Raw genomic sequence first — 12,769 nt, 5'->3', positions numbered from 1 at the left:
ATTTATCTTCCTTTTTATAGTCACTGGGAATACCTCATCAGGTTTATGAGGTACTATGAGTGGGCTTAGTTCAATGGTAACTGTGTCCAAACAGTGGAAATTGTTGGGCAACTATGAAAAAGTATGTGTGTACACACTCGCACACAACTATTTTACCATGTATGGTCCAGGAAAATTAGTTCCTAGCTAGCCTTTCTCCCTTTATCAGTTACACACCCTTGTGTTTCCAAACACCTTATGAGGGACATGTCTTGATCCCATTGTCCCTCGTTTCCCAGTTGGATCAGGAAGACCGCACTGTGAATGGCTACCTGCGAAATACACAGAAGACTTGCGTTTTCCTTACAGCTGTGATTGACAACAGAAGTTTTAAACAGGGACAGTAGCCAGGATCAGCTGGGGAAGGGGAAATTCTTGCCAAATATAGAGCCTTATGTGCCGGTCACGGGTCACTTTGAAAAGTGTTTCCTTAAAAGTCTGCTGCTTCTCCTGTAGGTACGCATCATGTTTGAAGTCCAGGATCTGAAGTACGCCACTCTGGCCACAGTGTCGAGATGTGGCATGGTTTGGTTCAGTGAAGATGTTCTAAGTACCGACATGATTTTCAACAACTTCCTGGCCAGGCTGAGGAGCATCCCTCTGGACGAGGGCGAAGAGGAAGCTCAGCGCAGGCGGAAGGGCAAAGAAGATGAGGGGGAAGAAACCGTTTCCCCGATGTTGCAGGTAGGATTGAGACGGTAGCAAAAAAAATGACGGTGTGTCTTCTCAGCTTGAACACTGAACAAAAAAAGGGGGAAGAAACCCAACCTTAAAAAACCTAAAGCCTTTTAATTTTTAATGTTTTTAACCTGATATAAGCGCCTTAAAATAAAAATATTTTTCTGTTCTATAATTTTATCGTCTCCACCCAACCTTGGGTACCCTGCTGTCTTCTCAGCTGGCCCACTGCCACTCCCCCCCCATATTACTATTAGACTCTTGCATCATTGTAATTATAGGCTGTAAAGTGAATGAAATACTTTGTCAACAGATTCAGAGAGACGCGGCTACGATTATGCAGCCCTACTTCACGTCGAACGGGCTAGTGACAAAGGCGCTCGAACATGCCTTCAAGCTGGAGCACATCATGGATCTCACACGCTTGCGCTGCCTCGGCTCTCTCTTTTCCATGCTGCACCAGGCCTGCCGCAACGTGGCACAGTACAATGCCAACCATCCGGACTTCCCAATGCAGATAGATCAGCTTGAACGCTACATCCAGGTAACTCCTGTTTGTTGTTCTGCGGGGCGGGGGGGTGGGGGACTGAAGCAGCCAGACTTGTTAATTTCACTGGGTTTTTTTTTTTTTTTTAAATACAATTGCTCGGTGTTTTCCACAACGGCTGATTCGGTTTGTGTTTCACAGCGATACCTGATTTACGCAATTCTGTGGTCGTTCTCCGGAGACAGCCGCCTGAAGATGAGAGCAGAGCTGGGTGAATACATCAGAAGGATCACCACTGTGCCACTGCCTTCGGCACCAAATATACCAATAATTGATTACGAGGTAACCATCTGCCTACGAGCACTATATTCCCAACTTCAGACACTTCAAAATGCATTTAACAGTTAAATTCGAGTCCAGTAGCACCTTAGACCCCAAGAAGGTTTTCAGAGTATAAGGTTTCGAGAGTCAGCGTGGCGTAGTGGTTAAGATTGGTGGACTCTAATCTGGAGATGCAGGTTTGATTCCCCACTCCTCCACATGAAGCCTACTGGGTGACCTTGGGCTAGTCACAGTTCTCTCAGAGCTCTCTCAGCCCCACTTACCTTCCAGGGTGTCTGTTGTGGGGAAGGGAAGGCGATTTGTAAGCTGCTTTGAGACTCCTTAAAGGTAGAGAAAAGCAGGGTATAAAAACCAACTCTTCTTCTTCAAAGCTTCCTTTGTCAGAAATGAAGGGATACAAATCTGCTTCTGATAGTGGCATTTGGTCTGAACATAATCAATTCTTCCAATGACCTAGCAACACCACACAGAGTTTTTCTTCAGTGTACATACATTAGGTTTGGTTCCACTATATTTTAGGGATCTACCCTCCTCTCCCCCCCCCTCCCCACAAACAGTTTGTAACTCCTGAAGTTAGCTGGTTGAAAGCAGCGTGTGTTTGACCACGAACAGAAGCAGGCAGTAACGGATCATTTCATCTTCCCTTAGGTATCTATTACTGGCGAGTGGGTGCCCTGGCAGTCGAAGGTTCCACAGATTGAAGTTGAGACTCACAAAGTTGCAGCTCCAGATGTTGTGGTGCCCACCCTGGACACTGTGCGCCATGAGGCGTTGCTCTACACTTGGCTTGCTGAGCACAAACCGCTTGTCCTCTGTGGCCCGCCAGGTTCTGGAAAGACCATGACTCTCTTCAGTGCACTCAGGGCTTTGCCTGACATGGAGGTAAATAGGTCTTTGTGCGTAGATCCAGCATGTTTGTAATCATTAAAACTCAGTCTAGCAGTAGGAGACCCAGAATATGTCACTAGCTCCAGTTCATCTGGTCTTGGATGGAAATTTTGGCAGAACTGCACTGCAGTAACCAGAGACAATTGATCATATTTGGCTGAGGGTACAGTAAAAGAGGGTTCTCCCCCCCCCCCCCAGTTAGACCCTTGCTTAATTTTCTAACCTAGTCCTGCTTTGGATTTTTTGCTCTAACAATAGCTACTCATGCCAATGGCAAATCTTTGTTTCTTTTAATAACAGGAATGTGAGAAGTTGCTTAATAGAGCTCTGAAGTCCACTTTAAAAAAAAGTCTAAAATCTCTCTGGGCGGATACAAGTTCTTGGTCTTGCCTAAAGTAACTCATACTTGAGCTTCACCGGTCTCTGAGCTAATTCAGATCTTTAACCTCAGGGCTATTTTTTCCTAGTCTAGACTGTTGTGTAGCTATTTCATTGTGAACCTGAATGGTCTATCTGAAGAACTTCTCTCTCTCCCCTGCCGCCCCAGTCATTGGCTTGCAGCCTTGTGAGTCCAGATTTCATAAGCACATCTTGCTTTTCCACTTCTACACAGGGAGGCAGATACATTCCTGAAAGAAATGTATGTTTTAAAGAATTATTCAAGACCAGAATGCACAATTGAAATGTTACGGATGGGTCTCATAGTGTCCTTTGGCTTCCTTAACCATGCCCTTACATTTTTAGGTGGTTGGATTGAACTTCTCCAGTGCTACTACTCCAGAGCTTCTCTTGAAAACCTTTGACCATTACTGCGAGTACAGGCGAACTCCCAATGGTGTGGTGCTGGCTCCCGTTCAACTGGGGAAATGGCTGGTGCTCTTCTGCGATGAAATCAACTTGCCAGATATGGATAAATACGGCACACAGAGAGTCATATCCTTCATTAGACAGGCTAGTATAATTTGAATTTTGAGTTCAGCTGTCTTTTTTGTGTATGTCCCTGGGCCTCCCCTTGTAACCAACCTTTTTACTTCCTTAGATGGTAGAACATGGAGGCTTCTACCGAACGTCAGACCAGACATGGGTAAAACTGGAGCGAATTCAGTTTGTTGGAGCTTGTAACCCACCTACAGATCCTGGAAGGAAACCCCTTTCGCACAGGTAATATGTGTGCAGTAATAAGTCTACATTATACAGCACACATGCCAGTACCACATTCTTTTAACATTCTTTGTATGAAGTTTAGAGGTTTGAACCCACATCCTATATTCATACTCTTGTGCTTTATCAAGCAGATAGGATTAACGTTGCAAATGGGCTGTTAATTTAGAGCCTATAGCATATTAGCCTAATCAGTGTCTTTTGAAGTGTATATGTTACTGCCATATTTAGGGGAAGAAGGTTTGCATCAGTCTTGTATATTGTTTTTATTTTGTAAGCCATCTCAGGCAGGTTCGCTTGAGGAGCAGCCATAAACATTTTCTTAATTATTCAAAGGCCATGAAAATGATCCTTGTGGAGCAGTGATGAAAAGGGGGCTGTCCTTGTGCCGAGAAACCAAAATAAGATAGTATCCTTGGTGCATTATGCCAGGGCTGTTTGGAACACTATTTATTGATACCCTGCTTTTCTCCCCAATGAGGACCCAAAGCGGCTAACCATGCAGAAAAAAAATATAGCAGAAGTCAATGACAAAGAGAGGGGGTTCTGAGCCAGTGTGGTGTAGTGGTTAAGAGTGGTGGACTCTAACCTGCTGAACCGGGTTGGTTTGCCCACTCCTACACATGAAGCCAGTTGGGTTACCTTGGGCTAGTCACAGCTCTTAGAGCTTTTTTCAGCCCCACCTACCTCACTGGGTGTCTGTGGTGGGGAGGGGAATGTGATTGTAAGCTGGTTTGATTCTTCCTTAAGTAGTAGAGAAAGTGGGCATATAAAAACCAACTCTTCTTCATCATCATCTCTTTCTGCTGCCCAGCTGCCAAGATATGACTTTTGGGCTAAGAGCCAAAGGACAGGAACACTTTGACTCTTGCTTGAGCCCAAGGGCTCATGCTTGGGGGCATACCTGAGAATAATTGCAAGCTGCTATTCAGCCATTGCTAGCCAGCTCGCTAGCAGGGTCATTCCCAGTTCCTCCCCTGAATTCAAAGACTGATTCAAAAAAAATTAAGCCATCAAAAGTACTTGAAAGCCTGTCTTAAGCATCAGCACTGTACTGACAGCTACATTAGATGTCACAGCTGCCATGGGTCCAATCCGTGGCTGACATAATATCTAGTTTGGCTGCACTAGTGGCTTTACTGAAGAGACCATTTTTTCCGGACTAATAACATTTACGGTGGTAAATTTAGGCAAATAGACAAAATACTAAAAGCTCAACTGGGATCAATCTCTTGCCCTCTTCTCTAGATTCCTGCGCCATGTCCCAGTTGTGTATGTGGACTACCCTGGGCCAGCTTCTCTCACTCAGATCTATGGCACTTTCAATCGGGCAATGCTGAGGCTCATCCCATCTCTCCGCACCTACGCCGAGCCTCTCACTGCAGCTATGGTTGAGTTCTATACAATGTCGCAGGTAACCCAGCTGATGCAGCCTTTCAGATTCTTAATAGATAGCTATAGCGAGAGCAGTTCATTTGGGAACTTTTTAAGTACTCATAATTTGGCTTTCTTTGGTTCTTCAGGAAAGGTTTACACAGGACACACAACCCCACTACATCTATTCACCCCGTGAAATGACGCGGTGGGTGAGAGGCATCTTTGAAGCTCTGAGACCACTGGAAACTTTACCTGTTGAAGGCCTTATTAGAATCTGGGCACATGAAGCTTTGCGTCTCTTCCAGGACAGGTAAAGTGTGAAAATACCAGCATGCTTTCTTTCAGCCTCTCGGTGTTCTTTGAAATAGGGTGAAGTCCAATCTACCAAACTATTAAGTCTGGAAGAATAAAATATGATTTTTTTGTGTGGATCACAGCCTGTTAGCAGTGCTCTACATGCATGTGGGCTTTCAGGTTGCAGAGAAACCCCTCTTTGGTATTTGGGGCCGAGAGGAACTTTCATTGTCCGAGTCTTTTGAGGGGTGCCTAAAATTATCCTGACCTGCAGCTGCTGTTTCTTAGCTAGTTGATTTGATTGCTTTGCTTGGTTTTGGTAGTGATCTACAGGTCAATCCCTTATCCGGACGTCCGAAATCCAGACTGACCCGAAAACCCAATGTTCTCGCTCTGTGAGAGAAGGCCATCTTCAGCTCGGGTTCGCAGGCGGTTCCCTGCCACCCGGCCTCTTCTGACTTCGGAGAGGCCGGACGGCATGGATCTGACTCGCATCCACACTGCCCAGCCCTTTCAAAGTCCGAATAGGCTGGGCAGCGCAGATCTAACTCACATCCACACCACCCGGCCTCTCCAGACTTCAGCCATGGGAATCTTATCTACCTGCGGGAGACGCGAAGAGTTAATGGCCAGGCCAGCTGTAGGAAGAAAGTGCCCCCCCTTCCTCGGTGCTCTGGAAAAGGAGGAGACAGGAAGGAGGGAAAGGGTGGGGAGAAAAAAAAGGGAAGCCAGCTTTCCTTCCAGGGGGGAGGAGACTACCAATAGCACGCCTATTCCAAAATACGGAAAGACTCAAACTACAGAACACTTCTGGTCCCAAGAAGTCCGGATACGGGATACTCAACCTGTATTTTTAATTTTGTGGTTTCTTAATGGTGAACTGCGTTGAGAATCCCATGGATTAGCAGGCAGGATAGAAATATATTTGCTTAGGTTGAAATAAGTGTTCTGAAATTTGCCAGTTTTTCATGGTGTTCAGTTTGAACTCTGGAATTATGGGTATGAGATAGAATTGTCATTTACCCTATCTGGGTTTAAAAGACTAAATGAGTTCATGGTAAATGGGTTGAGGGTATTGAAATCCCTAAGGTAGCTGGCACATGAATTTGTGTGGAAGGGCCGTGGCTCAGTGGTAGAGCATCTGCTTGGCAGGCAAAAGGTCCCAGGTTCAATCCCCGGCATCTCCATTTAAAAGGACTAGGCAGGTAGGTGATGTGAAAGACCCCTGTTTGAGACCCTGGAGAGCTGCTTCTGGTCTGAGTAGACAATACTGACTTTGATGGACTAAGGGTCTGATTCAGTATAGGGCAGCTTCATGTGTTCATGATGGATCTGCTAGTGATGTTTGTGAGTGGCTGGAAGTGGCATACATACAGAGGTTATGTTCTGCTAATGACTTGCCTCCTGATTAGAAGGAGAGTGGGAATTTTTTCTTCAGTCTTTTATGTAGTACTAATAGTTAGACTGAACTCTGTCCTTATATGTTGTTGGTCCTAAATGCAACTGTTAGCAGATATGTTACTGTTGTCACTTATTTTTCCTAGGCTTGTGGAAGACGAAGAGAGACGTTGGACTGATGAAAACATTGACATGGTGGCTCTGAAACATTTCCCCAACATAGACAAAGAAAAAGCAATGTGCAGGCCCATTCTTTACAGCAACTGGTTGTCAAAGGTAAAGGCAGATGGTGGATATAATCTCTGCTGCTTGCTTGCAGTTGAACATGTAAAATAGCCATGTTTTTATTACTATGTGGATTGCAAAGTGGATCATCCCTACGAAACTATGCTTTCCCCCTGAGTCACTGTTAAATTCCACTTCTGAGCATGAAGATGAATACAGCCTAGGAAACGAAGGAAAAGTAATTGCACCATCCACTACAAATGGTTTTCTGTTTAAACTAAAGAGGAGGCGTACAAGAACTAGCATTATTGCCTCTGCCATTGGCCATGGCTGTGGGGTTCTGGCTGAAAACCTTTCTTCTGGGAGTCCTTTCAGTCAGGAGGACTGTTGCTTGGGGAAAAAAATCTCCTTTTAAATTTGAATTCCGGTCCCCACTTGCAGAGTTACTTGTGAATATTCTAGCTTGCAGTCTAGTAAGATCCCAAGACATGAAGCTGCTACAAGTATTTTGCTTCTAGTAGCATGAGGTACATAGAAGAACTTTGCAGCTTGGTTTTTTAACTGTCCCTCTTTGTGGAGATTTTTGGTTCTCCACGATCAGTTCAAAATGTAGACAAATGTAGGTTTGTGCCTATTTGCGTCCATATTCCCTGCAGGGTAAAAGCTGTCCCATGTGGGCCTTCAGCTGCCTTCTTGCCCAGCACATGTGTGGCTTTGCCTTACTTGTCCATATCCAGGCTTGGTCCCCATTGGGGGAATACACTTTGGCAGCTGATTTAAACTGAGGAGAGGGATACTTAATACATTGCAGTAAATGGGCCATTTGCTGCTTCCCATATGCGTAAGACCCTGCTTACTTAGTGGTGGTCTCCATTTATCTAGTACATTTTTATCCCATTCCTCTTCCAGGGATCTCAGAGCGACTTGCTTGATATACAAGTAAGAGCCAGCGTGGTATAGTGGTTAAGAGCGGTAGTTTGGAGTGGTGGGTGCTACAAATGAAGCCAGCTGGGTGCCCTTGGGCTAGTCACAGCTCTCTCAGCCTCACCTACCTCACAGGGTGTCTGTTGTGGGGAGGGGAAGGTGATTGTAAACCGGTTTTATTCTTCCTTAAGTGGTAGAGAAAATCGGCATATAAAAACCAACTCTTCTCCTTCTTCTACATTTGAAAATCTCGGTTTATCATTGAAGATATTCTCATGTGTCACCTTGTTTTGGGAAGAAGTGTTAGGCTGTTATTTGTAACTGTTCCTCCTGACTCAGGAAAAGCCTGAGGATGGATGCGTCATGCTGAGCGCCAACCACTTGATTGAAACTAGGGGAGTACCTTTTTGTGAAGGGGAAGCACTTCTTGCCTCTCGAAGCATTACTGTAAGCAAAAGTGGCTCCAACGCAAACTCTTATCATGGTTGAGTTTTATACATAGAGAGAGAACCTGCATTTACTTATCCATACTGTGCCCTAGGATTACATCCCGGTTGATCAAGAAGAGCTAAGAGACTATGTAAAAGCCAGGCTGAAGGTCTTCTATGAAGAAGAGCTTGATGTACCGCTGGTCTTATTCAATGAAGTCTTGGATCATGTGCTGCGAATTGACAGGTACAACAAGCTTATTATCCGGATGCATTTTTATTAGTAAGTAGTAAATCTATTTAAAAAGGGGATGCCATTCATCCTGGGTGGTTGTACGAGTAAGTGATTGATTGAGAAGGACCTTGAATACTGCGTACGGTTCACCTTCAGCAGCATCCTGTACCAGTAATGCCCCATGTATTTGAATAGGGAAAGAAGATAGTTCTGCTGTACGCTGCTTTTCGTCAGGCCGCACCTGGAGTATTGTGTGCAATTCTGGAGGCCTCACTTCAAAAAGATTTGGACAGAATTGAGCGGGTGCAGAGGAGAGCTAGGAGGAAGATCAGGGGCCTGGCGACCAAGCCCCCCGAGGAAAGGCTGAGGGAGTTGGGAATGTTTAGTCTGGAGAAGAGGAGGTTGAGGGGGGACATGATTGCTCTCTTTAAGTATTTGAAGGCCTGTCACTTAGAGCAGGGCAGGGAGCTGTTCCTGTTGGCAGAAGAGGATCGGACTTGCAATAATGGGTTTAAATTGTGGGAGGAAAGGTACTGGCTGGATATTAGGAAAAGAAATTTACGGTAAGAGTTGTTTGACAGCTACCTAGGGAGGTGGTGAGCTCCCCCTCACTGGCAGTCTTTAAGTACTTGTCAGGGATGCTCTAGGCTTATCCTGCATTGAGCAGGGGGTTGGACTCGATGGCCTGTATGGCCCTGTCCAACTCTATGATTCAATGAATTTAGTACTGACCCTGAGTCAGTCTCTCTTTCTGTCTCTCTTCAGGATCTTCCGTCAGCCTCAGGGACACTTACTCCTGATTGGCGTTAGTGGAGCTGGGAAGACTACTCTCTCACGATTTGTGGCTTGGATGAATGGCTTAAGCGTCTACCAGATAAAAGTTGGTACACCCACTTTTCCGAACACCCCCAAAAGGCCAAAGTTTGCATTCCTTCTTAAATTCTATAGGCTACATGAAGGCTATAAGATATTTATCGTAGCTGATGTTCCTAGGTGCACAGAAAATACACTGGAGAAGACTTTGACGAAGATCTAAGAACAGTATTGAGACGCTCTGGCTGCAAGAATGAGAAAATAGCATTCATAATGGATGAATCAAATGTACTCGATTCTGGGTTCCTGGAGAGAATGAACACTCTTCTGGCCAATGGAGAGGTAACTTTGTTTGTAACTATGAGTCAGCCAAAGGCTGAGTTTCTGGTACCTCAAATTTTAAATAAAAAACCAACAACAACAACAAAAAAGGACAATCACCATTTATCTAAGTTGCCAGAAATGTTGCCATTAAATTACATGGGAAATGGATTACACCCATAATCAGCAGTCAGACAGTCATGCTGTCTCTTATAATTTTATTTATTTAAAACGTTTAATTATTTAAAATGTTTATTAACCACTTTTCTACCTTGCGAAACTCAAGGGGACTTGCAGTATTAGTAAAATAATGATGATAAAAATGCCTAAAAACTACTAGTTAACTTAAGGACAAGTTAAAATCTCCAGTTAAGACTGCCAATAAACAAAAACTGGATTAGTCAAATGCAGTCCTAATTAAAATTGTCTTCAGCTATTCCTGAAGATTGAAAGTGCGGAGGCCAGGCACACCTCCCTGGGAAGGCTGTTCCATAACCGTGGAGCTGCCACCAAGAAGGCCCTCTCTTGTGTGCCCACCAGACAAGCTTCTTTTGTTGGCGGGACAGTCAGGAGGGCCTCTCCCTGCGATCTTAATTCCCAAGCAGGGGCATATAGGAGGAGGTGGTCCTTCAGATACCCAGGTCCCAAGGCACGTAGGGCTTTAAAGGACAAAACCTTGAATTGGGCTCGGGAGCTGGTCACTAGCCAGTGTAATTGCTGGAATATCAGGGTCACATGCTCCCAGTAAGTAAGTAAATATTTATTATGGTCTTAGACCAGAATGCTGTGTATACATAGAATTAAAAGTGTAACATGGGTTATAAATACAAATATCATATCATCAATCAGACTCCGTATGATTAATAATCATTCGTCACCACTAAAATTTAAGATAAAATAATACTAAAACAAATGTAAACGGGTAAAAAGAATATATAGAATAATAACTGCTTATGACCCTTTCTTGTACCAGTGTAGCCCAAGATTTCCTGATCTTTAAGACTAGCCACATGCTCCTAGTAGCTGGCCCCAACCAGCATTCTAGCCATAGCATTCTGCACTAGCTGCAGCTTCCGAGCACTCTTCAAGGTTAGCCCCAAGTAGAGCTCATTGCAATCGTCCAGTCTAGATGTAACTAAGGCATGGATCACTGTGGGTAGATCTGATTGAACCAGGAACGGACGCAGCTGACGCACCAGCCAAAGCTGGACAAAAGCATTCCGAGCCGCCGCAGCCACCTGGTTTTCTAAGGTGACCGCTGTGTCAGGCAGCACTCCCAAGCTGTGAACCTGGCTTTTCAAGGGAGGGGGGTAGGACCCCATGCAAGACAGGAGAGATTTCAAGCCCCCAGTCTGCTTTTCTGCTAACCCAGAGAACCTCTGACTTGTAAGGGTCAAGTTTCAGCTTGTTCACCCTCATCCCGCCCATTACTGACTCCAAGCACAGGTTCAGAGCATCAGTTGCATCCTCGGAAGTGGGTGGAAAAGGAAGGTAGAGCTGAGTATCATCTGCATATTGGTGACACGGCAGCCCAAACCTCCTGATGACCTCTCCCAGTGGCCTCATATAGATATTAAATACCATGGGGGATAAGATCGATCTCTGGGGAACCTCACAGGCCAAGAACAATGAGGCAGAGCAGGAATCCCCCAACTCTGAGACCATCTGAGACCACCACCACCCCCTTTGACTTTGCATATTGTATTCCAAAGAATTTGTAAAGAAAGTCACTCTTCTCTTGCTCACATGGTCTGGTTTCAGAGAGACTGGTTCTAATGCCCTTCATGTCCCATTTAACTATATCCCCTGCCCTTGACTTTAGGAGCTGCCATTTTCCCCCAGAAAATTCCACAGGATACAACCCCCCCCAAAAAAAATCCTTTTCTAAGTACAAAAACCTGTGTCAGTTTTAATAACTTGTGTACCCCTCAAATTAGGTTCCTGGTCTGTTTGAAGGAGATGAATACGCCACTCTTATGACTCAGTGTAAGGAAGGGGCTCAGAAAGAGGGCTTGATGTTGGATTCGCATGAAGAGCTTTATAAATGGTTCACCAGCCAAGTCATTCGCAATCTCCACGTGGTCTTCACCATGAACCCGTCTTCTGAGGGCTTGAAAGACCGGGCAGCCACGTCTCCAGCTCTCTTCAACAGGTACACATGCTGCTCATTCTTTGTCATAGTCTCTGTGGACATGTTCACAAAGGAGAGGGCTATCCATGACTACTAGCCAAAATGGATACTGGTCATGATGCACCCCTATTTTTCTCCACGTTCAGAGGAGCATGCTGAATATATTGGGTACTGTGGAACACAGGCAGGGTAAAGCTGCTGCAGTCATCTTGTTTGTGGTCTTCCTAGAGGCACCTGGTTGGCCACTGTGTGAACACACTGCTGGACTTGATGGGTCTTGGTCTGACCCAACATGACTCTTATGTTCTTATGCATTGCGCTGATAGGATCTCAAGTGTGCACGGAGTACAGCTTTGGAAACTTCAAGCTTTAAAATATTTTTGGCATAAGCTCCAGTAGCAGTGACTGCAGACAGCATGTGCTGGAGTGAACAGAGCCCACCTCCCCCACCCAGTTCTTTGGCAACCATCGCAGCAGTAACCTCTTTAGGAATTCTCTCCTTCAATAGTCATGAACAAGATTTGTTTTTTAAAAAATTGTTCCTTTTGGTTCGGATTGAATACTCGGATAACTGAGGCAAGAGCAATCATTTTCGATAAATCACGCACCTGTGGCCCAGCAGAACTTTTAACCTTTTTTTTGCTTGTGGGGGAAAGTTGCATGGTGTCTGACTACTCATGAATCAAGTTAAATTTCAAAATATGGGGTAGGGCATTCACAGATTGCCTTTTCTCGCTCAGGTGCGTCTTGAACTGGTTTGGAGACTGGTCGACGGAGGCCCTTTATCAAGTTGGCAAGGAGTTTACCAGCAAAATGGATCTTGAAAAGCCAAACTACATCGTGCCCGACTACATGCCAGTGGTATACGATAAGCTGCCACAGCCACCGTCACACAGGGAAGCGATTGTAAACAGCTGCGTGTTTGTTCACCTGACCCTTCACCAGGTGAGTTTTCCTCTTCTCTTTTTGTTGTTTGTTCCTCCTGGCAGGTTGCATCATTTTGCATTCTACAAAGGTGGTAGAATAGT

General features: G+C 45.0%; 1 protein-coding gene across 1 annotated transcript in view; it reads left to right on the top strand.

Moving 5' to 3' along the window:
- DYNC1H1 (dynein cytoplasmic 1 heavy chain 1) overlaps positions 1-12,769 on the top strand; it is a 74,689-nt gene that overhangs the window by 35,730 nt on the left and 26,190 nt on the right. Inside the window, exons 35-48 of the mRNA XM_056852067.1 lie at positions 496-723; positions 1,031-1,261; positions 1,406-1,546; positions 2,195-2,428; positions 3,179-3,385; positions 3,474-3,595; positions 4,844-5,009; positions 5,119-5,282; positions 6,811-6,940; positions 8,355-8,488; positions 9,242-9,356; positions 9,470-9,631; positions 11,548-11,762; positions 12,482-12,686. Of these exons, the coding sequence (XP_056708045.1) occupies positions 496-723; positions 1,031-1,261; positions 1,406-1,546; positions 2,195-2,428; positions 3,179-3,385; positions 3,474-3,595; positions 4,844-5,009; positions 5,119-5,282; positions 6,811-6,940; positions 8,355-8,488; positions 9,242-9,356; positions 9,470-9,631; positions 11,548-11,762; positions 12,482-12,686 (2,454 nt within the window). The remainder of the gene's footprint in view (positions 1-495; positions 724-1,030; positions 1,262-1,405; positions 1,547-2,194; positions 2,429-3,178; positions 3,386-3,473; positions 3,596-4,843; positions 5,010-5,118; positions 5,283-6,810; positions 6,941-8,354; positions 8,489-9,241; positions 9,357-9,469; positions 9,632-11,547; positions 11,763-12,481; positions 12,687-12,769) is intronic.

Source organism: Euleptes europaea, chromosome 6, assembly GCF_029931775.1.
Source record: "Euleptes europaea isolate rEulEur1 chromosome 6, rEulEur1.hap1, whole genome shotgun sequence".
In the NCBI taxonomy this organism is placed as follows: Eukaryota; Metazoa; Chordata; class Lepidosauria; order Squamata; family Sphaerodactylidae; genus Euleptes; species Euleptes europaea.
This window is presented reverse-complemented; position numbering and strand designations above follow the sequence as displayed.